This window comes from Rhinopithecus bieti, unplaced genomic scaffold, assembly GCF_001698545.2.
Source record: "Rhinopithecus bieti isolate Rb0 unplaced genomic scaffold, ASM169854v2 scaffold_13348, whole genome shotgun sequence".
NCBI lineage: Eukaryota > Metazoa > Chordata > Mammalia > Primates > Cercopithecidae > Rhinopithecus > Rhinopithecus bieti.
The window spans coordinates 1,978,089-2,005,309 of record NW_016808764.1 but is presented as its reverse complement, the minus strand read 5'-3'; the positions used below and the strand labels follow the sequence as shown (position 1 = coordinate 2,005,309).

Below are 27,221 nucleotides of genomic sequence, written 5' to 3'. Positions count from 1 at the left end.
AGCTCCATGAGGGCGGGACCTTTTCTGCTTTGTTTGCTCTTTTCCAGTGCCCAGCAGTGGCAAATATGTTGTAGCCATTTGATAAATAATTTTTAAGTGAGTAAATTGCTTGAATGAATATGTATAATTGGAGCACACAATAATGAGGATCTGAAGGATGATTCTTTGATATAGATACTTTTGATAGACCGTATTTTCTTAGAGATAATTTCAATTTTTTAATGCAGTGGTATCATTTTTGATGTTTAGGGATACTTGTTATATATTAAGTTGCATGGCACTTAAGTTGTACCATTCTCTCTGTATTTAAAGCATACCATTTTGTCATATCGTTAGCCTTCTGTATCTGTGGGTTCCACATCTGCAAATTCAACCAACCATGGATCAAAAATATTTAAAATAAATAAAATGTTAAAACAGTTCAATAAATAATACAAATTTAAAACTACAGTATAACTGTTTACATAGCATTTATATTGTGTTATAATTTAGAGATTAAAGTGTACGGAAGGATGTGCATAGGTTTTATGCAAATACTATGCCATTTTATATAAGGGACTTGAGCATTCTTGGATTTTGGTATCTGCAGGGGGTCCTAGAACCAATTCCCCATGGAAAGTGGGGGAGAATGGTACTTTTAGTATATTATTATAGCTTAAAAAAAAAAATGTAGTCAGTGATGGTTTCCCCTTACAAAATACTTTGTTTTTTGAGAATGGAGCTCATCTTTTGTACCTTATCATATTGACTAAGAAAAAGATATTGGTGTGAGATAACTCCTTCACTTGTTAGCCCTATTTCATAAAGGAGAATTATGAACGTAACAGTTGTATTTGGATTTTATTTGGTAAATTTCATTTAAGGAGACATAGATATGTAGGCGTGTGTGCTATACAAATGACATTAGGCAAATCATAATCTATTTAAAACTTGGCATGTCCCAAATTCAAAAGTCTGAAATACAAAATGCTCCACAGTCTGAAACCTTTTGAATGTGGATGTAACATTCAAAGGAAATGCTTGTTGGAACATTTTGGATTTCAAATTTTTGGATTTGGGTTGCTCAGCTGGTAAGTATAAGTGCAAATATTCCAAAACCCGAAAAAATGTACAATCTGTAACACTTGTGGTTTTTAACGCTTTTGCATAAGGGATACCCAGCCTTCATGTGTGTTAAAAACCTTTCAACATGGAGTTCTTGTTCTTAAACGGAGGCTACAGCTATATAATGATTATGTTTCTAAAAATTTTAGATCAACCAGATGGCAACAGCACCAGATTCTCAGAGATTAAAGCTATTAAGAGAAGTAGCTGGTACTAGAGTGTATGATGAACGAAAGGAAGAAAGCATCTCCTTAATGAAAGAAACAGGTAAAATAAAGGTGTTTCTGCCTTTTTTTTTTTGTTGCAAATTACTGTTTTTGTGACAGAGTAGCTCCATGATAGGAATATTTAACCTGTCTCCCAGGTTCAAGTGATTCTTCTGCCTCAGGCTCCCCAAGTAGCTGGGATTACAGGTGCCCACCACCACACCCCGTTAATATTTGTATTTTTAGTAGACAGGGTTTCACCGTGTTGTCCAGGCTGATCTTGAACTCTTGACTTCAGGTGATCCACCTGCCTTGGCCTCTCAAAGTGCTGGGATTACTCGTATGAGCCACCGCGCCCAGCCGGCACACTGACTTTTTAAAAGGAAGCTTAAACTGAGGCCCTTACTACATGTTATAAAAGAACCAGTGTCACCATGTGTAAATTTGTTCTCTGTTGCTTTTCATAATGAAGGATCTTAACCCATTTATGCCTAGCATTCCATTATTGGAATCCTAAGCTTGTGGGTGTTACCTATATCTACTGCCCAAGGTCATCGCCAGGGTCTGATTTTTCACAGAAAAAATTTGCAACCTCCAGCATAAATGGGTTGCTATTTTAGTATTTTAAATTTGGTTACCACATTACATCAAAGAAATAATGCTACAGTTCTTAAGAATAATTTAATTCAAGATACATTGAAGAAGTGATATTACATAAAAATTTTATTCAATTCTTCCATCTGTCTCCTCATTTCTTTTAAGAGGGCAAACGGGAAAAAATCAATGAGTTGTTAAAATACATTGAAGAGAGATTACATACTTTAGAGGAAGAAAAGGAAGAACTAGCTCAGTATCAGAAGTGGGATAAAATGAGACGAGCCCTGGAATATACCATTTACAATCAGGAACTTAACGAGACTCGTGCTAAACTTGATGAGGTAAAATATTTACCTTTGACACTGAAAATCAGATTAATTTTGTTTTTATGAATTTGTTAAACTCAAGCCGTAATTACACTTTTCAGTGATTTTAAATAGAAACTTAACCTCTCAATGAATTTATTAGTCAGCAAGTTTTTTCTTTTAGTTTAAGGAAAATAGCCACGTGGTCGTTGCTATATAGTATTATCTGAAATATAATCAGATGGTGTTATTAGGCAGACGAGATGAGAGGAAAACCATTTTGAACGTTTCTTGTAGTTTTAGAATGTATTTTGTAATTAGTATTGTTGACATTTTATACAAAATTAAGGTAGTGCTTCAGTTTTCTAGTTAAAATCATTTTAAAATTTTGTAAAAAATTTGGTTACTTTTGATTTTCATATAAAATTTTATTAGATGTTATGAAATATTTAGTAAATACAAAATGAGTTAGATATAACTTGTTTTTTTTCTTAGCTTTCTGCTAAGCGAGAGACTAGTGGAGAAAAATCCAGACAATTAAGAGATGCTCAACAGGATGCAAGAGATAAAATGGAGGTAAGATTCTAAACAAAGTTCATGTAAACTTACTTTTTTCTTTTGAGACAGGGTCTTGTTCTGTCATCCAGGCTGGAGTGCATGGTGCCATCACGACTCATTGTAGCCTTGACTTCCCAGACTCAGGCGATCCTCTTGCCTCAGCTTCTCAAATAGCTGGGAGCACAGGTGTGTACCACCACACCTGTCTAGTTTTTAAATGTATTGTAGAGACAAGGTCTTTCCATGTTGCCCAGGCTGGTCACGAACTCCTGGGCTCAAGTGATCCTTCTGCCTCAGCCTCCTGAAGTTTTTTTTTTTTTTTTTTTTTTTTAAAGACAGGGTCTCACTCCATTGCACAGGCTGGAGTGCAGTGGCGAGATCACAGCTCACTGCAGCCTTGATCTCCCAAGCCCAAGTGATCCTCCCACTTCAGCCTCTTAATTTTTTTATTTTTTGAAGAGATGGAATCTCACTATGTTGCCTAGACTGGTTTTAAACTCCTGGGCTCAAGGATTCCTCCCATCTGGGCCTCCCAAAGTGCTTAAATTACGCGCATGAGCAACCATGTCCAGCCATCGTATAGTTTTTGACCATAGTAAACCCTTTTGTACCAGAATTACGGAATGATTACCACAAGGGGGAGTTAGAGGAATTGAATATTGAGGAGTAGTACTAAATGTTAAGTGAAAGAGAATTAATGGTGTCACAATTCTGCTGTTGTACTTCTAATTGCCTTATTTTCTGTTTAATACTTTTGAATAGGATATTGAACGCCAAGTTAGAGAATTGAAAACAAAAATTTCAGCTATGAAAGAAGAAAAAGAACAGCTTAGTGCTGAAAGACAAGAACAAATTAAGCAGAGGACTAAGTTGGAGCTTAAAGCCAAGGATTTACAAGATGAACTAGCAGGCAATAGTGAACAAAGGGTAAGTTAAAATGCTAAAAATGAAAGACATGAATGTTCAGGTGAGTAGGAACTGCAGAAGACAGTCCTTTCTGTGACTGGTATATGCTGGGATTTTTTTTTAAGCTTTACTATGTTAACATAATTTGTACTCAAGTAACAACTTAGTACTGTCCCTTTGTTTCTTACATTAAAAAAGAATTTCATGTTACAGGTGGGTTCTCTCATGAAGTTTTTTTCATGAGAAAACATGCTGGACCTAAATTATGCAAAATTTTAAAGCAGTTTGCATTTTACTTATCTTTATTTACAGAAACGTTTATTAAAAGAGAGGCAGAAGCTGCTTGAAAAAATAGAAGAGAAACAGAAAGAACTGGCAGAAACAGAACCTAAATTCAACAGTGTAAAAGAAAAAGAAGAACGAGGAATTGCTAGGTCTGAGAACTTTCACCAACGCTTTAACTTTCTGCATCATATTATATAAAACTAGATAGTCCAAGGAGCTCAATTATATAGTAGCTGCTTTTTACACTTAATTCTTTTTTTTGTATCGTTTCGAAAAATGGCTTTATGTTTCTGTGTACAGTTGACATTATTGGTTACAATTAAACTTGGTTATTATTCTCCTTTTCACCCCATTCTCTTCTATTTTGTGTAGATTGGCTCAAGCTACCCAGGAAAGAACGGATCTTTATGCAAAGCAGGGTCGAGGAAGCCAGTTTACATCAAAAGAAGAAAGGGATAAGTGGATTAAAAAGGAACTCAAGTCTTTAGATCAGGCTATTAATGACAAGAAAAGACAGATTGCTGCTATACATAAGGATTTGGAAGACACTGAAGCAAATAAAGAGAAAAATCTGGAGCAGTATAATGTAAGAACATTTATAGCCACTTTGTAAAAATCTTTCAGAAGAGATAAATGTGTTTAGTTTTATCTACTTCAAGTTTTCTTTATAAATAAGTCTACATGTGACCTTAAAATATATGACAGATACTTATTTAGAAAAGGCCTGCACAATATACATAGAGTTCTCTTTTAAGAATATTATGTTCATGTCATTGAACCTTTATGTAGATTAAGTATATTAAAATGTATGTATGTATTTTTAATTTTTTTGAGGTAGGGTCTTGTTCCGTCACCCAGTCTGGAGTGCAGTGGTACAAACACAACTCACTGTAGCCTCCACCTTCCAGGCTCAGCGATCCTCTGTCCTTAGCCTCCTAACTGGGACCACAAGCATGTATCACCATGCCCAGCAAATTTTTTTTTTTTTGAGACGAGGTCTTGCCATGTAGCCTACGCTCGTCTCAAAATCTTGGGCTTAAGCAATCCTCCCACCTTGGCCTCCCAAAATGCTGGGATTACAGGCGTGAGCCACCATGCCCAGCTTAAAATATGTTTTTATGAATTGGTAGCATGTGTCTTACATACCCTTAATTTTGACAAGATGTCACATATGTCTCAAATGGCTTGTTAGTAATTCTTTTTTTTTTTTTTTTTTGAGATGGAGTTTCACTCTTGTTGCCCAGGCTGGAGTGCAGTGGCGCGATCTCGGCTCACTGCAACCTCAGCCTCCTGAGTAGCTGGGATTACAGGCATGCACCACCAAGCTCACTAAGTTTGTATTTTTAGTAGAGATGGGGTTTCTACATGTTGGTCAGGCTGGTTTCAGACTCCCAACCTCAGGTGATCCACCCACCTCGGCCTCCCAAAGTGCTGGGGTTACAGGCGTGAGCCACTGCGCCCGGCTGCTAGTAACTTTTTTTTTTTTTTCTTTTTTTTGCAGACAAGGCTCATTGCAACCTCCACCTCCCAGGTTCAGGCAGTTCTCTGCCTCAGCCTCCCGAGTGGCTGGGATTACAGGTGGCCGCCACCACGCCTGGCTGATTTTTTTGTATTTTTGGTAGAGGCGGGGTTTCACCATCTTGGCCAGGCTGGTCTTGAACTCCTGACCTCGTGATCCACCCGCTTTGGCCTCCCAAAGTGCTGGGATTGCAGGCGTGAGCCACCGCGCCTGGTGTAACTTTTTTTTTTTAAACTTCATTTTTTGGTATTCCAGCATCATATGTTAACGTTTAGTTGTCATGTTTCTTTTATCTGCTTTAATCTGGACCAGTTCTTTAGTTTTTTCTTGACTTTGGGACTTGACATTTTAAATTATTTGTTATAAAGTACATATATTAATATTTATGTACTCATTAATTGTATATTATATATAATTATTTGTCCCTAATCTCTTCTTTTGGAGATGGAGTCTTGCTCTGTCGCCCAGGCTAGAATGCAGTGACGTGATCTCGGCTCACTGCAACCTCTGCCTCCCGGGTTCAAGCAGTTCTGCTGCTGCAACCTCCCAAGTAGCTGGGACCACAGGCATGTGCCACCACGCCTGGCTGATTTTTTGTATTTTTAGTAGAATGGGGTTTCACTGTGTTAGCCAGGATGGTCTCGATCTCCTGACCTTGTGACCCGCCCACCTTGGCCTCCCAAAGTACTGGGATTATAGGTGTGAGCCGCCATGCTCAGCCCCTCATCTTTTGTAGTGATTTGCCCACTTTAAGTTTTTGGTGACTCACCTTTAAATGTATCCAAAACCTCAGTGAAGTTTTAAGGAGCTGTTTTCTTTGTACTCATATTCTCACTTTACATAAAGGGAAAAAAATACAGTGGGGAGCAGATGCAACAGCCTCTGTAAGCATAAAAAACAGGTAGGTAAAATTGCCAGGAGTAGCCTGCTGTTTTTGGAAGTCCAGTTGTACTGTGGGCTTTAGTTATGGTACTTTGTGGAGGGAGTGGAAAACTTGGGTTAATCTAGGTAGTTCTTTATATGGTTAGTGTAGTCTGAACTGTAATAGTTACACCTCCTTTCTTGAAATAAAATGTATTTTCTCTTGAGTTTATGAAACCTCAGCAGATGCCCTTTTTGAAGGAGCCTTCGGTGAGAGTATTCATTTTTTGTCATGCTTGAAGTTCATTTATTTTCCAGTATTCCAGTCACACTTCTGGTTATCAAAATGACCACTTGTGAAGATGAAGCCTTTCCTTTGGACAGAGATGATTTTATAGTGCTGATTGTATTATGTAAATAGCCTTTTGCCTCTTGGTATAATTCTAAATTAATTTTCCACAGTGTATTTTAAAACCTGCAGTATGAAAATAAAATGTAGTTTTGGTGGTTTTATTATGCTTTATTATGGTTCATTTATGTGATATATATCATACATATTTACCAAACTAACTTTTTGGACTTTTCTAACTTATGTCAGTGGTGGTATCTTGGCCCTAGCAACTGCTGTGGAGAAGGGGAAGCTCTTGGATAGTTTCAGTGCAAACTAAAGGCTAAATGTTTTTTCTTTTCCAGGTGGTAATGCATTTAAAGTCTACAAAACATTGTATTTTGAATTTAATATAGGTAGCTTACTTTATTACTGGTTCTGAGTAGCATCGTGGTTTCAGAGAGGGAACCATTAGTGTTCAGATACACCTGGGAAAAAAAACAAAGTACATAGGACTTTAGAAATACTGTAAGCTGTAATGCTGGTTAGTAACACAACAGTCTTTGAATTGTTTAGGACCGTGAAAGCGGAAACATTAATTTAGGAAAACTGACTCTTCAAGGTTTACACTCTTCTTTTAGCATGTGTTCAGATAGCCTGGGGATGAATTAAGTAATTGCTGTAGAAAAGTTAAATTTTACATAGGGAATTTGTTTACTCTTTTATGGTTTCAGATACCACTGAGGCCCAAGTTCCTCATGTGTAGAATTAAAGGATTTAATTATCCAGGATGTTGAAAGTCATTCTGATTATCCAAGATTTTTTTTGAGACAGAGTCTTGCTGTCACCAGGGTAGAGTGCAGTGGCACAATCTCAGCTCACTGCAACCTCCGCCTCCCAGGTTCAAGTGATTCTCCTACCTTAGCCTCACCGAGTAGGTGGGACTACAGGCACGCGCCACCACGCCTGGCTAATTTTTGTATTTTTAGTAAAGACGGGGTTTCACGATGTTGCCCAGGATGGTCTTGATCTCTTGACCTCATGATCTGCCCCCCTCGGCCTCCCAAAGTGCTGGGATTATAGGTGTGAGCCACCGCACCTGGCCAATTATCTAAGGTTTTATGACTCAGTAGTAACATTGGCTTTTTGTCAGTGGAATTAGTAGTAACATTGACTTTTTGCCCATTACAATTTTGGACAAAAAGTCAGTATTACTACTGAGGACTAATAATTGTTAGTACTCTGTGGGACTATTTACAATTGCTGTGATATCTGACAATAATTAGTTGTAATACAGACAGATGAATATAATTAACTCATGAAGCAGTTTGAAGCCCTTCCCCTAAAGGATGATCTTCAGATTTATTTTGCTTGTTTTATTGCTTCCCAAAAGGCAAGGATTTTGTTTGCTTTGGTCTTTGATGATTCCCCAGCTCTTATAAGAATGCCTGGTACATACTAGGCTTTTGGTAACTTTACTAAGTGGATGAAGTGTCAGCTTCCTTAAACTCTAGCCAATGAGGATATTGGATTTTTTTTTCAGCTCAGTATAATTTACTAAATTAATACAGTTCATTAACTCTCCTTAAGGAAACAGCATCTTACGTTAGGTTCTTATAGATTTGTTTTAAACTCATTTTTCTTGAATGTAAAATAGTTGAAAATCGTTTTTATATTCTGTTGTGTGTGTGTAGAAGGGGCAGTATGAAAGTGTATAATGCACTATTATGAGAACTTAGAATTTTTTTCCTACAATTCTGGAGTATATATTATAGAAATAGGAAGATTTAGATCACTAATGAACAAATTAACTTTTATTTTAGCAACATGTTTTAGAGTATTTAATGGTTTTTGTTTTCTGGTGGTATTCTCTTTTGCCTAAAGACAACTTTTAAAAACTGAAGGCCGGGTGCGGTGGCTCAAGCCTGTAATCCCAGCACTTTGGGAGGCCAAGATGGGCGGATCACGAGGTCAGGAGATCGAGACCATCCTGGCGAACACAGTGAAACCCCGTCTCTACTAAAAAAATACAAAAAACTAGCCGGGCGAGGTGGCAGGCACCTGTAGTCCCAGCTACTCGGGGACTGAGGCAGGAGAATAGCGTAAACCCGGGAGGCGGAGCTTGCAGTGAGCTGAGATCCGGCCACTGCACTCCAGCCTGGGCAACAGAGCGAGACTCCGTCTCAAAAAAAACAAAACTGAAATTGGATTTTTCAACAGCATCATTGAGGTATAATTCACATACAGTAAATTGTACATATTTAGTGTACATAATTTTTCCTAGTCAGGAAAGTGGCAAAAATGTATAATTTGATGAGTTTTGACACACATATACATCTGTAAAACCATCACCACAGTTACGACAATAAACATGTTTATTACCCAAGTGTTTTCCATACCCCTTTGTAATTCCTCCCTCACCGTTTGTCTCCCTCCCCCATCCATCTGCAACCACTGATCTGCTTTCTATCAGTGTAGATTAGTTTGATGAAACTTTTAAATTTATTTTTATTTCCATAGAAACTGGACCAGGATCTTAATGAAGTCAAAGCTCGAGTAGAAGAACTGGACAGAAAATATTACGAAGTAAAAAATAAGAAAGATGAATTACAAAGTGAAAGAAAGTTAGTATTTAGACTAAAATATGCATTAATTTTTTGAATAATATTTGTTACTATGTGTTATGTGGTCTTTAAGTTACAAATTAACCGGTCAGGCTTGTTTTCTATATTTTGATTCTAAACTGTATACTATTAATACATCCTCATATGTGTTTAAAATTAAAGACAGTCTTATTTTTATTTATTAGCTACTTGTGGAGAGAAGAGAATGCAGAACAGCAAGCACTTGCTGCTAAAAGAGAAGATCTTGAAAAGAAGCAACAACTTCTTAGAGCGGCAACGGGAAAGGTGGGCAGGTTCTTTTCATCACCTCTGTTTACACTGAGTCATTGAGTTCATCGTTACGTAAGAATTTATTACCTTTCAAGGTGTAGGTCATGGGTTCCAAGTGATAAATAGGAGTCCAAATTATCTTCTAAATATTAAATGATAGAGATTTTTATACTTACCTGGCAGGGGAGATACCATGATCAATCATGAAGGTGGTTTTCCCAGGGTGAGGCTTATCCATTGCACTCCGGATGTGTTGACCCCTGCGATTTCCCCAAATGCGGGAAACTTGACTGCATAATTTGTGGTAGTGGGGGACTGCGTTCGCGCTTTCCCCTGAAAAAAAAAAATAAATAAATAAATAAATGATAGAGATTTAAAGTTTTATTACTACACATACTATTAATAGTAGCACTTTTGATTTTCAGATAAAGAGCCCATTTTTAACACTGCTGTTATAGAACAGAACCTATCATATAAGGTGTTACATGTAGTTGGCATATAGTGAGGAGGTGATGTGTTTGTTGGAGAGGATGTTTAGTTTAATCACTGGTATTTTTAAAAATGTATGTTGTGGTCTCATTCCTTACCAGGAGTCTCATTGGTGATATTATTTTAATATTTTTCATTTCTGACAATTTACAGGCCATTTTAAATGGAATAGACAGCATAAACAAAGTGCTAGACCACTTTCGTCGAAAAGGAATAAACCAGCATGTTCAAAATGGCTATCATGGCATTGTGATGAATAACTTTGAATGTGAACCAGCTTTCTACACATGTGTGGAAGTCACTGCTGGAAACAGGTTAAAGCTTTTGCTTGATATTTAGCATTTTTAGAAGAGGGAATAAGAATAGCCTGAGAAATAACTTTTGTAGTTTTGTGCATCATATCTTCCATTATCTTTTATACTTTGGTTCCTTATTTAACTTTCTAATTAAAGAAGTAGATGCTAAGTATTTGTTCCTAATTATCGAAGCTAGAACTTTCCCCTTTTGGGAGTTTTTCCTTCATAGCCTGAGAAACAACTTTTGTAGTTTTTGTGCATCATATCTTCCATTATCTTTTTATACTTTGGTTCCTTATTTAACTTTCTAATTAAAGAAGTAGATGCTAAGTATTTGTTCCTAATTATAGAAGCTAGAACTTTCCCCTTTTGGGAGTTTTTCCTTCTCCGCCATTGGAATTTTTAAAGTAGTCTCATTTTTTTCCAAAATTATTTGGATTATATAGCAAAAAAGTTAATTGTTTGATGCTTAAGTGTTTATAACACTTTAAAAGTGCACACCTTCTGTCCCAGCTATGCAGGAGGCTGAGGTGGGAGGATTGCTTGAGTCTAGGAGTTCAAGATCAGTTTGGGCAACATGGGAAGACCCTGTCTCAAAAAAAAAAAAAAGTATCAATAAAGATTTGTCTTACTCTCTTTATATTCAGGTTATTTTATCACATCGTTGATTCAGATGAAGTCAGCACGAAGATTTTAATGGAGTTTAATAAAATGAATCTTCCTGGAGAGGTTACTTTTCTGCCTCTTAACAAGTTAGATGTCAGGGATACTGCCTATCCTGAAACCAATGTGAGTCAATGTGTGATGAGGTCTATTTCTCTTTTATGATGTTATTTTTTTGTCACATAGTCTAACACATGCTAGTGCCCAGTCACTACACACTGGGATTCAATGGTCTATGAGATAAAAATACCTGTCTTCCCATGGACCTTAGTGCTGAGTGGGTTTTGGGGAGGGAGACAGAAGTCACAGCCATGATCCGTGGTATAGTGATGTGCGCATGTAATCCCAGCTACTTGGGAGGCTGAGGTGGGAGGATCATTTTAAAAAGAGAAAAAAGCCAAGATATGAAACAAATCATTGCAAGTGTACAGTGTTAAAAGCGTAAGTACAGGATACTTTGAGAGTATATCTGGGAGTGACATAATTAAGGTTAGGGAGTTGGAGAAAAATCCCAAGGAACTGTCATGTAAAGATTTAAAGTGTCTTGATATATTTTAAAAATAAATTAAATGAAAAAAATGGCTAGTAAGGTGATAGACTTCAGAAACATAATATTGCTGTTACTAGCTAGTGAACTTTAGGTAGATTAAAAATATTCTTCAGACACCATTCTTAGAACAGTGTAATTGCTTTGAGGTACTTGACTTCAGAATGTTGATGGTAGTATCAACTGTTTTACCATCCCCTGAAGTTAAAGCTGAAACCCCATGAGAATGATCAGTAATTTAAGTGGAACATTAAGAATCCTGTACGCTATCAGAGGGTCTGGCTTTTTCTGCTATCACATCTATAAATTGTTTTGAAGTTTGGGTAAGAAAATTGGGTCTCAAAAACATGATGTATGAATGGAATGAGACACAAAGGAATACATGGTGTGTGGTTCCGTTTACGCTACATAAACAAAACCAAACTTAGATGAGGACGGGGCTCGGTGGCTCATGCCTGTAATCCCCTCACTTTGGGAGGGGGAGGTGGGTGGATCACCTGAGGTTAGGAGTTCAAGACCAGCGTGGCCAACATGGCAAAACTCTGTCTCTACTAAAAATACAAAAAAATTAGCTGGACATGGTAGTGGGCACCTGTAATCCCAGGTACTTGGGAGGCTGAGGCAGAAAATCGCTTGAACTGGGGAGGCAGAGGTTGCAGTGAGCCAAGATCTTGCCACTGTACTTCATCCTGGCAACAGAGCAAGACTCCGTCTCAAAAAAAAAAAAAAAAAAATAGAACTAGGAAGTACAAGGAAGTGATTAGCACCGTCATGGCAGGGGTCATTTCTGGCAGGTAACCACCATAGTTAAATGCTATGTGATTAGGAAATGAGCACACCCATGGCTTCTGGGGTGTCACCAGTGCTCTGTTTCTTGTGCTGTGTGGTGGTTATGTTGGTGTTCTCTTTATTAATTTACACTGAACACTTAACTACGTTTTTCTGTATGTGGAATATATTTTCATAATTTTAAAAATTCCAAAAATCCTGTTCTAACAGTTTAGGAGAGAGAAAATGAAATTCTGACAAAATATTTTCCTGAATATCTAATTTAGATATATAAAATATATAAAATTAAAACTGAGGAAATACTGTTTATATTTAGCCCTTTTATGTGAGAGATACTATCCTCTAAGTTTTGCATATATTAACTCATTTAGGCTTCACAACTTTATAAGGAAGGTATGTATTGTCTACAATTTTGTAGATGAAGTAACTATTATTTGAGGAAGTTAAGCAACTTGTCTGCAGCACACATCTGATAAATGGTGAAACCAGTGTTTGAATTTGGGCAGTCTAGCTACAGAACCACTAAACTCTTTACACTATTAGGCTCTACTGTTGAAAACTTTGGTTACATGAGCAAAATTACCAGGATATTCTAGTGGAATGAGTCTTCTAACTACTTCAGGAAAAACCCCAATAGTTTTGAAATATAATGGTGTTTGTGGTTTAATTTGTGTTTCATAAAGATGTAATTTTGTAATTCTAAGTTTTTAGTTAACTGTGATCTCTCTGTTCACAAAATTTCATTTTTAGGATGCTATTCCTATGATCAGCAAACTGAGGTACAATTCCAGATTTGACAAAGCTTTCAAACATGTTTTTGGAAAGACTCTTATTTGTCGTAGCATGGAAGTTTCAACCCAGCTGGCCCGTGCTTTCACTATGGACTGTATTACTTTGGAAGGTTTGTAATACTAATTCTTAGCTTTAAACAGATAAATTCTAACAAATCATTTAAAACATAATCTGGCTGGGCACAGTGGGTCATGCCTGTAATCCCAGCACTTGGGGAGGCCGAGACGGGTGGATCACCTGAAGTCAAGACCAGCCTGGCTAACGAAGCGAAACCCTGTCTCCACTAAAAATACAAAGATTTGCTGGGTGTGGTGGTGTGCACCTGTAGTCCCAGCTACTCAGGAGGCTGGGGCAGGAGAATCGCTTGAACCTGGGAGGCAGTGGTTGCAGTGAGCCAAGATTGCGCCACTGCACTCCAGCCTGGGTGACAGAGCGAGACTGTCTCAAAAAACAGAGAGACATATAATCTGTGTAATATGTCACTTGAGCTGTATGCATGTCTGATGAATATATCTTAACAGTATTTTGGAGGCATTCTGGTTTTGAGAGTGTTCGAAAAATTCGTCCTTTGCCTTTGGCCAGGTGTGATGGCTCACATCTGTAACCCCAGCACTTTGGGAGACCGGGGCAGGTGAATCACTTGATGCCAGGAATTCAAGACTAGCCTAGCCAACATGGCGAAACCCCATCTCTACTAAAACTACAAAAAATTAGCTGGGTGTGGTGGTGTGCACCTGTAATCCCAACTGCTCAGGAGGCTGAGGCATGAGAGTGGCTTAAACCCGGGAGGCAGAGGGTGCAGTGAGCCAAGATCACACCCATGCACTGCAGCTTGGGTGGTAGAGCAAGACCCTGTCTCAAAAAAAAGAAAAGAAAAAAGAAACATTTATTTTCAATTATTTTATCGTTTTTTAAATAGTTGGTTTGTTCAATTAAGAGTCCAGACAGGGTTTGTACTTGATACTTAGTTGATGCCTCTGAAATGTAATCATTTGGTATGTAGCAGGCGTTCTTAACCTTTTTTGCAGTGTGGACTGCTTTGGCTATTTGAAGCCTATGGATCCTTCCTCACAATTTTTTTTTCTTTTCTACAACAAAAGCCACATTCAACACAATTTTTAATGCTTAAAATAAAATACTTTGGATCACAAAGATGTATTGGCAAGGTTATTTAAAAAAATATAATTCTTTAATGTATTCAAAAAACAAGATTTAGTAGTGGGTCTAATAACTACCATAAGTTTGAAGTACTAATACATGTAAACAATATTTTGAGATCTGGTAAGTGTAATCTAATATGAAAATAGCTCTTTTGGTAAAGTCACAGGTACTAATACTACTACTGTGGTTCTTGTCCTGTTCATTATAGAAGGAAATGTTAAATCTCATTTTGAGGTTAATAAAAATAAAGATGTAAATTTTTTTCCTACTCAAATCACAGATCTTCTGAATTTTATCTTTGGAATTCAGGTTAAGAACCCCCAGTATATAGGTTTACCTGCCCTCAATTTTTTTTTTCTCTTTATTTGTTAAAGAAAGCAGGCAAATCATCTCCCCCCAAGCTTTGTTTCTGTATATGTACATTTTGTTGTGGTTTTGAACCATCTGAGAATAAGTAAAACATGAGACTTCATCTCTAAAATATAAGCATGCATCTCCTAACAATAAGAACATTCTTTTGTATAGCCACAGTATCATTGTTACACCTAAGAAATTTAACATTAACCTAATATCTTCTGAAAGTATCCATATTCAAACTTTGTTTTCCTAAAATATTTTTCTATCTAGGATTCAATCAAGTATGCATGTAGTGTCTTCTCTTTAGATTCTTTAAATATAAGACAGTTCCTCCTCCCTTCTCCCCACCTAGAAAAATCCAGAAAAGTTCCATTTTCTGGATTTGTCTTATTGCTTCATCATTGTTTAAATATTGTTGGCATGAATGTATATACTTACGGTGTCATATAATGTGTCTCACTGTTAGCGATACTAGGTTTGATCACCTGCAGATCTCTCCATTGTAAAGGTACCCCTTTTGCCCCTTTGTAATTTAATAATATGTGAGATTATTCTTCAAGACTACATGAATGTCAGGTTCTCCCAACAACTTTACCAGTTGCTTTAGCACCTTTGTTGACTCTTGCCTGAATCAGTTATTACACTGGGAGTTTAAAAATGATGATTTTTGAATTCTGTCATTGCTGCTGCATTTATTAGCTGTCACTCTTCTGTAGAGAAGAGTCTCCACTTTTCATTTTTTTTAAAAAGTATCGCTGTGATTCATGGATTATTTTTTAAAAAATAAAATGTATTATACTGGTATTGTTATTTTGACGCTCAAATTTTCCTAAATAGGGCCAGTGGAAATTTCAGGCTAGGTCCTGTGTCTTACTAATATGTCCTCATTAGTCTTCAACACTTCCTTGCTCTCTGGTAGATGTTCTCGTACCGAGCCGCGCTCCCTTCCTTCTTCCTTTTCTTCCTTCTCTCTCTTTTTTTCTTCCTTCTTCTTTCTTTTTTTCAGCACCAAAACAAACACCCTGCGAGTTTTTGTTAGGAAAAAACAAAAAAAGACTGCCGCAGTTCGTTCGCCGAACCCTGCGGCACCCAGCTGGCTTGAACCCTGTCACAATCCGCATCCTTGAGACGGCTTGCAGCAGCCGAGGGATCCTGCAGGCTGGAAGTTTGCAGACCCCCTGCGGCCACATAGTAAGACCTGGTCTCTACAAAAAACCGATGCTTGTGGTGCCCACCCTGTTCCTAGCGACTCATGGACGCGCTGAGAGCAGCCGAGGATCACTTGAATCCAGAGTCTTTGGGCTGCAGTCGAGCTGTGACCCAGGCACTGCACTCCAAGCCTGCGCAAGAGCGGAAGCTCCTGTTTGTCAAAAAAACAAACAAAACCAAGGGAATCTCTTCCGCATTCGCCACAAGCCAGATTTTTCTTCAGGAGCGGTTAAAACATTCTTTTCAATTGCCTCTTTGTACCTTACACGCCCTCCCAGGTAGTCTCTTCTCTCATTTAAGCTCGCACTCTATCACTTAAGTCAATTTATCATTGAATAAAAGTTACACAGACCTATCATACATGTTTTGTTTATAGGTGACCAGGTCAGTCATCGGGGTGCTCTAACTGGGGGTTATTATGACACAAGGAAGTCTCGACTTGAATTGCAGAAAGATGTTAGAAAAGCAGAAGAAGAACTAGGTGAACTTGAAGCAAAGCTCAATGAAAACCTGCGCAGAAATATTGAAAATATCTTTTTGTTTTGTGCATAATGATATTGTGGGGAAAGAACTGTGTTTTGGTTGTCATATATAATCTTTTGTTTTTTCACATATGTATTAAAATTTGTGTTTTAAGTTCAAGGGCTTATGTTTGTTTAGCTTTTGAAGACTAAAAGCTATTTTAATGATTCTTTAAGTGTTAAGTAGCTAATACCATCAAGTCACTTGGAAGAAAAGAACCCGTAGAACACCAAAATACAGGTTGTATCAGGCAAAGAAAGAGGAAACAGAGAAGGATCAGTTAGTGAATTGTGTAAGTAAAACCTTGGTAGTGTGTTTTTTTTTCCTTGTTAAATTTAAGCAAGAGATAATGTTTTAAGGAAGAGAGTGAGAGGCATCGGTAATGTTACATACTGCTTAGAAGTTGAATATATAAGGACTGGCAGTTCACTGTACTTGTGTGGTGGCACAGGCCTGTAGTCCCAGCTATGTGGGAGGCTGAGGCAGGAAGATCACTTGAGCCTGGGAGGTAGAGGTTGCAGTGAGCTGAGATCACATCACTGCATTCCAGTCTGGGTGAAAGTGAGACCCTGTCTCAAAAAAAAAAAAAAAAAAAAGGAGTGGCAGGGGAGGGTGAAGAATGTTAGATTTTACCGTCTTGAAGTTATTTGGTGCAAATTTAATGTCAGTGGAGGAAATGGCTATCAGATAATCAAGTCTGAGTAACCATAGTTGTTTTTTTACATAAAAATGATGCTACATGAGGAGTGGTTAGTTCAGTTCACAAATGAAACAATTGTGTACGTGGATTTTCTTAAAACCACCATGGTGCTTTGGTATAAGACAAAAGTACTTTATGTGTGCTTTCCATTTCGCCAAACAAGTTGAAAAATATAGGTACTTGAGCATCAGGAATAGATACAAAGTTAGTGGTTTTTACTGCTTCAAGTGAAACTGGCATTTTTAAAAAACTGCAGATATGGCCGGGCGCGGTGGCTCAAGCCTGTAATCCCAGCACTGTGGGAGGCCGAGATGGGCAGATCACGAGGTCAGGAGATCGAGATCATCCTGGCTAACACGGTGAAACCCCGTCTCTACTAAAAATACAAAAAAAATTAGCCGGGCGAGGTGGCGGGCGCCTGTAGTCCCAGCTACTCGGGAGGCTGAGGCAGGAGAATGGCGTGAACCCGGGAGGCAGAGCTTGCAGTGAGCTGAGATCCGGCCACTGCACTCCAGCCTGGGCGACAGAGCGAGACTCCGTCTCAGAAAAAAAAAAAAAAAACTGCAGATATATACCTTCTGTGCCATCAGTGCAAGCACAGAAAAAGAATATGCACCTGAGCTTTGACCTTGCAGGGGTCTGCATATCACACTTTAAAGAACTGCCTGAATTTGGCAAGATGTTGACACAGAGTATGGGGAGATACTGAGGAAAAGGAGGATGTTGACAGTGTGTATCAGCTGTCTTCCTGTGTTTGATAATCCAGCTAGATTGAATTATTTCTTCTACATATGGCAAGAACTACTCTTCATACATAAACCCTTAACATAGTGCCTTAAGCATAGGAACAGTAAACATTTGTTGAATGAAAAGGTACTTAAAAATACGTAATATTGTTAGATTTCACCTAGCCGCCTCTATGGTTTTCCAAGAATTTGTTTTGTATAGCTTTTAGTAAAACAGTATACATGTTGTTCTGAGAGTGAAATGGTGGGGTGTGAAATGTTTCAAGCTTCTTTATGATTGAACGCATTTTGGGTAATACAGTTCAGCATTGTTTTGGTCCATAAATTTGAGGACATGTTATTTGGGGGTAAAGAAAAGGAAGGGATATATGGTGTTGTGTCTAAAAGAATTCAGAACGTGATATATTTACCACCTGGAGATAATTTTCCTTAGCCTTGTATATGGATTAATAATGAAATTGATCAGTTGATGAACCAAATGCAACAGATTGAGACCCAGCAAAGGAAATTTAAAGCATCTAGAGATAGCATATTATCAGAAATGAAGATGCTAAAAGAGAAGAGGCAGCAGTCAGAGAAAACCTTCATGCCTAAGGTTCGTAAGTATATCTTTGGTTATAGATCAATTGTTACAGATTAATGTGGATCATACATTATATGGGTTATCCTTGAATTTTATGCTTCATTTTTGTTTGGACCCATACTTTTTTTTTTTTTTTTTGAAGACAGTCTCACTCTGTCTCGCTCTCGCCCAGGCTGCAGTGCATCAGTGCGTTCTCAGCTCACTGCAGCCTCCACCTCCTGGGTTCAAGCGATTTTCCTGCCTCAGCCTCCTGAGGAGCTGGGACTACAGACGTGCATCACCACATCTGGCTAGTTTTGTGTTTTTAGTAGAGATGAGGTTTCACCATGTTGGCCAGGCTGGTCTCAAACTCCTGACTTTAGGTGATCTGCCTGCCTTGCCCTCTCAAAGTACTGGGATTACAGGTGTGAGCCACTGTGCCCAGGCTGGACCCATACTTTTAGGTGTCTACATCTATTTTACCATTCTTAAACCCATGAATACCCAGAGTCTCCTGTTGTTGGCACGTTCAAACTTTCCACCTTCATTGAACAAATAGGCATTTGAAGCTATGACATAACTGTCTGATGGTCAGTTTTTGTCAGTAACCATTTTTATCTGAAGCACAATGGAATTAGTTGAATATTTGATTCCATTTTTGTTCAGACTGTATTAAAATTAGAAAGCAAACTTGTGATAGTATGTTATTGGTCTCATAAACTTGACAGTTTTGACCAATCTTTTACGTAGTATAATACTAAAACTACAAAGAGCTTAAAAAAAAAAAAAAAAAAGATGCGCCTACAGTTGTACCATCCCAACACATTCTGACAACTTTTTTTTGGTTTTTTTTTGGGATGGAGTCTCGCCCTGTCACCTAGGCTGGAGTGCAATGGCACGATCTCGGCTCACTGCAACCTCTGCCTCCCGGGTTCAAGCGATTCTCCTGGCCTTGGTCTCCCGAGTAGCTGGGATTACAGACACGTGCCTCCATACCCAGCTAATTTTTGTATTTTTAGTAGAGACGGGTTTCACCGTGTTGGCTAGGCTAATCTTGAACTCTGGACCTCGTGATCCACTCGCCTTGGCCTCCCAAAGTGCTAGGATTACAGGCATGAGCCACCGCGCCTGGCAACTTTTTGTTATAGTATGCCTGAAGATTTTTGTATAGTTTAATCATGGAATATGATCTGGCCAACCCTGCCCCACCTATACTATTACATCGTATGTTTTTTGTTGCTAGAGTCCTAATTACCACATTAATGGGCACCTAATATTTGAGTTGATATGTCTATGTATTTAGCTCAGATCAAATATAGATTGTTTTAAAATTTTCACTATAAGTAATCCAGAGGCTAATACCTTACTAATAAACGGATAACGTCATATAGCAACGTAGCTTACAGAGTTTGGAGGCAAGCTTGCACGCTATGGAGTCTACCAGAGAATCATTGAAAGCAGAACTAGGAACTGATTTGCTTTCTCAACTGAGTTTGGAAGATCAGAAGAGAGTAGATGCACTGAATGATGAGATTCGTCAACTTCAGCAGGTAAGTACACAGCTGACTGGAAAAAAAAAATTCATTAGTAATTGGCTATTGTGAAAAGTGCCTTTCTTGCTAACTAGGGGAATATGAAAGAAAAGAACTGAGAAAATATTAAAATGAGGCTTGGACTTTTAATACCCATAGGAGTAAATAAGATTTTGTTTTTCTAAACCATTCTAGCTAGGTTAGGATTATACAAGAAATTTTCATTTCCTTACAGTTTAGTTAATTAGCATTACTTATTAGTTGTAAGTATCGCTATTAGTAAGTTTGAGCTTGTTAGCCTTACCATATTTATCTTACAACATTTGAATTGATTTTTTTTTTTTGAGATGGATTCTTGCTCTGTTGCCCAGGCTGGAGTGCAGTGGCTCGATCTCAGCTCACTACAAGCTCCACCTCCCGAGTTCACGCCATTCTCCTGCCTCAGCCTCCGAGTAGCTGGGACTACAGGCACCCGCCACCACGCCTAGCTAATTTTTTTTGTATTTTTTTTTTTTTTTAGTAGAGATGGAGTTTCACCGTGTTAGTTCACCAGGATGGTCTCAATCTCCTGACCTTGTGATCCGCCCGCCTCAGCCTCCCAAAGTGCTGGGATTACAGGCTTGAGCCACCGCACCTGGCCTTTAATTGATTTTTAAAACTGCATAGATATAAACCACCAACACTGTTTCTAAAAAATGAAAAGCAGTTAAAGAAACCGTTTTGACAGCAAGCATTACAAAAGAGCCAGCCACAAAATTTAACATTATGAATTGATAAGAGAAAAATAAAGTATAGGGCTTTTTTGAAGAATGTAATGTATTAAACTTCATTTTCAGCTCACGTGAGCACAAGTACTAGAGAGGACAGCAGATGAGCACTCTTCCTGTGTGTGAAATGTACATGCTTATGTAGACAACTTTTTCTTAATTCTAGGAAAACAGACAGTTGCTAAATGAAAGAATTAAATTAGAAGGTATTATTACTCGAGTAGAGACTTATCTCAATGAGAATCTGAGAAAACGCTTGGACCAAGTAGAACAGGTGTGTATGTGTTTTTTTTTTTAAGGGCTCCTTGATGGCCATGACCTATTGCAAGTGGTTATATCAGAGGCTCTGATTGAAAGCATGGGCTTTGGGGACAGAAAGCTTAGTGTCTGTGGGCCTTGGGTTGCAATTCTGCCACCTAGTGTGTGATTTTGGACAAGTCACTATTTCTAAGCCTCAGTTTCTTGTGTAAATTAAACATTATCATAGTTGTTTTATATAATTGCTATCGTGGCACATTCTAAGTACTTAGTAAATGTTATAGTTTTTCAGTGGTGGTTAGATGCTTAGAAATTTTCTAGTAATTATGTCTTTTTCTTCCCTTTAATGGATACTTTAAGTATTTCTAATTATATGAAGTATTTATATTTTTTGGTTTTCTTGAATGTTTGTTCAGACAATAGCTGTAGAAAATGTTGGCAGTCATAACATTTGAAACTAATGGAATTTGCATTTTTTATTATAGGAACTTAATGAGCTGAGAGAGACAGAAGGGGGTACTGTTCTCACTGCCACAACATCAGAACTTGAAGCCATCAATAAAAGAGTAAAAGACACTATGGCACGATCAGAAGGTGAATTTTTATGTAGTAAAATTTTGTTTACATACTTGTTTTATAAAATTGTTTACTGCAGAATAAAATGTCCAAATAGGCAGAAGCATATACTAATGATTTTTTGTTTTCCATTATAAACAATGTATAGTGAATGGAATTTAGTAAGTTGACTATAAATAGGAACTTTTGTTTTACTGAAATGTTTGTGACAATTGAGACCATAAATGATTCATTTTGTTGATAAAATATGAAATACCTGACTCAAGTTTCTTATCACGTAGTTGCTAAGAAAATAACTTTAGTTTATAAGCATTAACATTGAATAATGAAAATTATATATTTGAGTGACTCATATATACTTCTAATTTTGTACTGACTTAAGTGGTTCATAAATTTTCACAGAAAATTTTAAACACTGACAGAAACTTCTAAAACCTATTTTGGTAGGTTTGATCATAAAAATCGTTACTCAAATACTATAACACTGGCTTTAAACTAGATATTATAGCCTAATTTTGTTTTTCCCCCCATCTTAGATTTGGACAATTCCATTGATAAAACAGAAGCTGGAATTAAGGAGCTTCAGAAGAGTATGGAACGCTGGAAAATATGGAAAAGAACATATGGATGCTATAAATCATGATACTAAAGAACTAGAAAAGATGACAAATCGGCAAGGCATGCTATTGAAGAAGAAAGAGGAGTGTATGAAGAAAATTCGAGAACTTGGATCACTTCCCCAGGAAGCATTTGAAAAGTACCAGACACTGAGCCTCAAACAGGTTGGTTTTAAATTTGAAGTCTTGTTACAAATTGCTTGGTATGTAAATTTATTTATATGAATACATATTTTCTCTTTTTAGTTGTTTCGAAAACTTGAGCAGTGCAACACAGAATTAAAGAAGTACAGCCATGTTAACAAAAAGGCTTTGGATCAGTTTGTAAATTTCTCCGAGCAGAAAGAAAAGTTAATAAAGCGACAAGAAGAGTTAGATAGGGGTTACAAATCGATCATGGAGCTGATGAATGTACTGGAACTTCGGAAATACGAAGCTATTCAGTTAACTTTCAAACAGGTATGTTTTGCTTTGTAGTAAAAATATACACAGGACAAAAGCTTTAGCTCTTACTCAGTTTGTAAAGATTTTAAAGCTTTTTTCCTCATTAACAGGTGAATCTAATACATGTGAACAAATCTAGCATATAGGTTTACAGTAACTTGAATGTTTTACACAGCCTTTAGAAGGATCCAGTCTATTATCCTTAAGATTAAAAAATAATTGGTAGCTTTTAAATATTTTACTTGTTAATGTATAATTCTACCTAAGCAAAATTTATATTTCAGTCTGCTTTTTTTTTTTTTTTTTTTTTTTAAAGGTATCCAAGAACTTCAGTGAAGTATTCCAGAAGTTAGTACCTGGTGGCAAAGCTACTTTGGTGATGAAGAAAGGAGATGTGGAGGGCAGTCAGTCTCAAGATGAAGGAGAAGGGAGCGGTGAGAGTGAGAGGGGTTCTGGCTCACAAAGCAGTGTCCCATCAGTTGACCAGTTTACTGGAGTTGGAATTAGGGTAAAATACCTTTATATTCCATTTTCCTCAGAGCATTACCATAATAGAATTTATAGTATCTTTTGCGTATCTGATTGGTGCATTATATGCAAGTTACTTTTGGAAGATGGTGGTGGTTCTACCCTTTAGGATATTAACTCATAATATGTTTATTCTTAGGTGTCATTTACAGGAAAACAAGGTGAAATGAGAGAAATGCAACAGCTTTCAGGCGGACAGAAATCCTTGGTAGCTCTTGCTCTGATTTTTGCCATTCAGAAATGTGACCCAGCTCCATTTTACTTGTTTGATGAGATTGACCAGGCTCTGGATGCTCAGCACAGAAAGGCTGTGTCAGGTACAGTTCAGTACAATTTTGGTTTTGTATTTAACAATAAGCTGGTAATATTTGCTGATACATGTATGAAAAAAATCAAACTCGGGCAGGTTTGAATTTTAGTAAGAGTAAAGATAGTTGCTTTTTAAATTTTCAGATCTGCTGAAAAGAGAAATTTGTTAAAGCACTATTTCCTTTTTTACAGATATGATTATGGAACTTGCTGTACATGCTCAGTTTATTACAACTACTTTTAGGCCTGAACTGCTTGAGTCAGCTGACAAATTCTATGGTGTAAAGTTCAGAAATAAGGTAATTTTTTAAGTTTGTGTTTAATCAATTTGTTGAATTCTGGTTTTATGTTAAATAGTGAAAGAAAACTTAGAAAGTCTTTGCTTATCTGATGTCTTTTTAAAGAAAAAACTTTTCCTTCAAATAACTATGAGGTTTAGCAATATTTTATGGCATTGCATTCATTTTATTTTCATTGGCATTAGCAAACCATATCTTTCTATCCAGTCTATTCAGTGCTTCTGTAATGCACAGTCTTTAACAATTACATATGTTCATTTGTATGGACTGCATAGCTCTTCCTGGGTGTCTTCCCAACCTTAAAATTATTGATGAAATAGCAAAGTAATAGAAAGTGAACAAAAGGTAGTTTAGATGTTTAGGCATGGTATTTCTTCAGAGCATTAAAATACATATTTTTTAAATCCATGCATTGAACAAACACCACTGTAAATAAAGGTTTTTTAAGTCAGTGCTTCAGAATTATTTTACTTCATATGTAAAATATAGGTGATAGGCTGTGTGCAGTGGCTCACGCCTGTAATCCCAGCACTTTGGGAGGCCAAGGCAGGTGGATCACCAGGTCAGGAGTTTGAGACCAGCCTGGCCAGTATGGTGAAACCCTGTCTCTACTAAAAATACAAAATTAGCTGGGCATGGTGGTGTGCGCCTGTAGTCCCAGCTACTTGGGAGGCTGAGGTAGAAGAATTGCTTGAATCTGGGAGGCGGAGGTTGCAGTGAGCCAAGATCGTGACACTGCACTCCAGCCTGGGCGACAAGAGCAAGACTCCATCTCAAAAAAAACAAAAATTTAAAAATGTAGGTGATAGGCTATGTATATTACCCTATACAATGCAAACATGTATTTAACAGATTTTGTTTTTAACATTTATTCTTCAGGTTAGTCATATTGATGTGATCACAGCAGAGATGGCCAAAGACTTTGTAGAAGATGATACCACACATGGTTAATTGGAAAATACTACCTACTGGTTTGGGAGATGTGTATAGTAATATGATTCTCATACCCAGGAACTGTGAATTTAAACCTAAATATTTGGCCAATATTAATAGTTTTCAGACTTAAAGCATCATAGTCCTTTTATATTTGTCTTTGTATTTTATAAGATACTCTGTAATGTCATGTTTGTACTTATAGTTTAAGAATTTTATTTCCTGTACAACTTTTTGTAAAATGTCCTGCTATTTTAAATCTTTTGAAACATGCTAAATCTTCTTTCCTAATTGTTTTATCACTTATACTGCCTTTTTTATAGCTTCAATTAAATAATTGGTTTATGACTAATTTAGTGTTTTATGTGGCTTTTCATTTGTCATAGTCTCTTCCAGTGAGAACACTAATCAGATTGGATATAAGGCCTCATTTTAACTTAATCATCTCTTTAAAAGGCCTGTCTCCAAATACAGTTACATTTGAGGTATTGAGGGTTAGGACTTCAACATGTGAATTTGGGAAGGGAAGCACAAAATCAGCCCCTACCATAGTATATTTATCATTGATATATTACTATCAACTAAACTCAAGCTTTCATTCAGATTTGACTGGTTTTTCTACTAAGGCCCTTTTTCTTTTCTAGGATCCCAAAGAGGATGCTACATTACATTTACTTGTATCTCTTCTAGTCTGTGAGAGTTTCTGTCATTGTCTATTATATCTTGACAATTTTGAGGAATATTCAGATATTTTGTAGAATGTCCCTCAAATTGGGTTTGATATTTTTCTCATGGTTAGATTGGGGCTGATACCACAGAAGTGAAGGATTCTCATTACCTCGTATAATAGTACATATTATTAACGTGCTTTATCAGTGATGTTTACCTTGATCACCTACCCAACATTGTATTTGCCAGGTTTCTTCATTGTGAAGTCACATTTTTTCCCCTTTCCATACTCTTTTCTTTGAAAGTAGGTCTTGAAGTACAGCCCTCACTGTGGGTCTTCTGTGACCCTGGAAGACTACCTTAATAGTCTTGTAGCTTTTTGTAGATTGACATTTTCCACATAGACAGTCATGTCATTTGCAAGAAAGAGGCAATTTTATTTCTTCCTTTGAAATATTTACCTTTAATTTCTTTTTCTTGTTGATTTCTCCTGGCCTCGGTTTATACTTTTTATCTGCAGGAGAATTTGTTAGGAGCTACTCTTCCATCACTGGAAACCAGAAATACCTAGAGAGATACTTTTAAAATAAAGAAATAGTAATGGGACTTTAAATCGAGTTTTAAAATGTGTGTTTACTTTGGGTTTTCATTTTGACTGAATCTTTAGAGTTTAAATGTTTGGTGTATTATTTATACTTTATAGCTTTGCTGTAATATAACTGATCTATAATAGATAATTTGGTATATGTTCTGTCTACGATTCCATTCAAAGGGTTATGTAACTATCTTTCTAATATTTCTACCATTTTCTTACACATTTCCCCAATAATTTTTCTTAAACATCTACCTAAGAATATTCATCATGAATGCTTGGTGTATAGTTTATGATTTGTAGTTATGATTTGTATCCTCTGATATGACCAACCCCTTTTATAATACAGAATTTGGTGTAAGGTAAGTTCCAAGATTCAATTCAAGGGATATTACAGACATAGCATCATTCTAAAACTTCTTAATATTATTCTTAAGCATTTCCCCAAAGATATTAGTATGACAAAATGCCAGTAAATTTATAACAATAAAGCACCTAAATCATGAAACAATAAATTTTTGTAAAAACCTATATTCTTTGTGATATCTTAGTCATGAATTGTTAATTCTAATGGAACTGAATAGAAAAATGTGACAATCCTGAGCATACTTAATCAACCCAGAAACTTAGAACGACAGATATTTACCCAAGGAGTTAGCCAATGATTCATAAGAAAATCTAAGTGCTTCTTTTTGGCTGGAGAGTCGTTTCCTCAGAGTAGTATTGATTCTTCCACTTGGAGATTTTGTTAATACTGTTAAAAATGCATTACATTAACCATAGTGGAATTGAAGAACATACATTTTAAGAGATGGGGGGTCTCATCCCATCACCCAGGCTGGAGTGCAGTGGCAGGATCACAGCTCACTGCAACCTTGAACTCCTGGGCTCAGGTGATCTTCCACTTTGGCCTGCCAATATTAATATTTTGGGGCATTTCCTTCAAATCTTCATAAAAAGTTTTGTGGTTTATTTTTATGTTTATTCTGGGTGTATAATTTTGTATCTTAGATTTGTAATTTAGTAAGACTATAAAATATTGCTGTTTTAATGCTTTGGAAATAAAATTTTAATAGCCATATGCTATTCTGTCAAGTAGAAGTAGCATAATTTACTTAAATATCCCACTGGAGGCTTAGATTGTTTTCTTTTGGCTAAAGTACCAAAAATGAATTAAAAAAATCAATATACATAAAACTCCCAAAATTTAGGATTATTTTCCCAGCGTAGAGTCCTAGAAGTCAGTGTGAATATTTGTAAGGATTTTATTTACTTTTATGCTCTTTTGAAAAGATGTAAAA

The 27,221-nt window shown here is 36.9% G+C and overlaps 1 protein-coding gene across 1 annotated transcript in view; it reads left to right on the top strand.

The window, feature by feature from the left end:
* The window catches only part of SMC3 (structural maintenance of chromosomes 3), a 37,125-nt gene extending 12,113 nt beyond the window's left edge, over positions 1–25,012 (top strand). The window contains 23 exon segments of the mRNA XM_017887188.1: positions 1,254–1,371; positions 2,073–2,248; positions 2,708–2,788; positions 3,533–3,697; positions 3,989–4,110; positions 4,334–4,547; positions 9,190–9,293; positions 9,479–9,578; positions 10,206–10,366; positions 10,996–11,137; positions 13,098–13,248; positions 16,243–16,395; positions 18,278–18,429; positions 19,788–19,946; positions 20,862–20,969; positions 21,439–21,547; positions 22,066–22,135; positions 22,137–22,311; positions 22,393–22,605; positions 22,907–23,098; positions 23,258–23,435; positions 23,620–23,726; positions 24,606–25,012. Coding sequence (XP_017742677.1) covers positions 1,254–1,371; positions 2,073–2,248; positions 2,708–2,788; positions 3,533–3,697; positions 3,989–4,110; positions 4,334–4,547; positions 9,190–9,293; positions 9,479–9,578; positions 10,206–10,366; positions 10,996–11,137; positions 13,098–13,248; positions 16,243–16,395; positions 18,278–18,429; positions 19,788–19,946; positions 20,862–20,969; positions 21,439–21,547; positions 22,066–22,135; positions 22,137–22,311; positions 22,393–22,605; positions 22,907–23,098; positions 23,258–23,435; positions 23,620–23,726; positions 24,606–24,677 — 3,222 coding nt within the window. The 3' untranslated portion in view covers positions 24,678–25,012.
* The last annotated feature ends 2,209 nt before the right edge of the window (positions 25,013–27,221 follow it).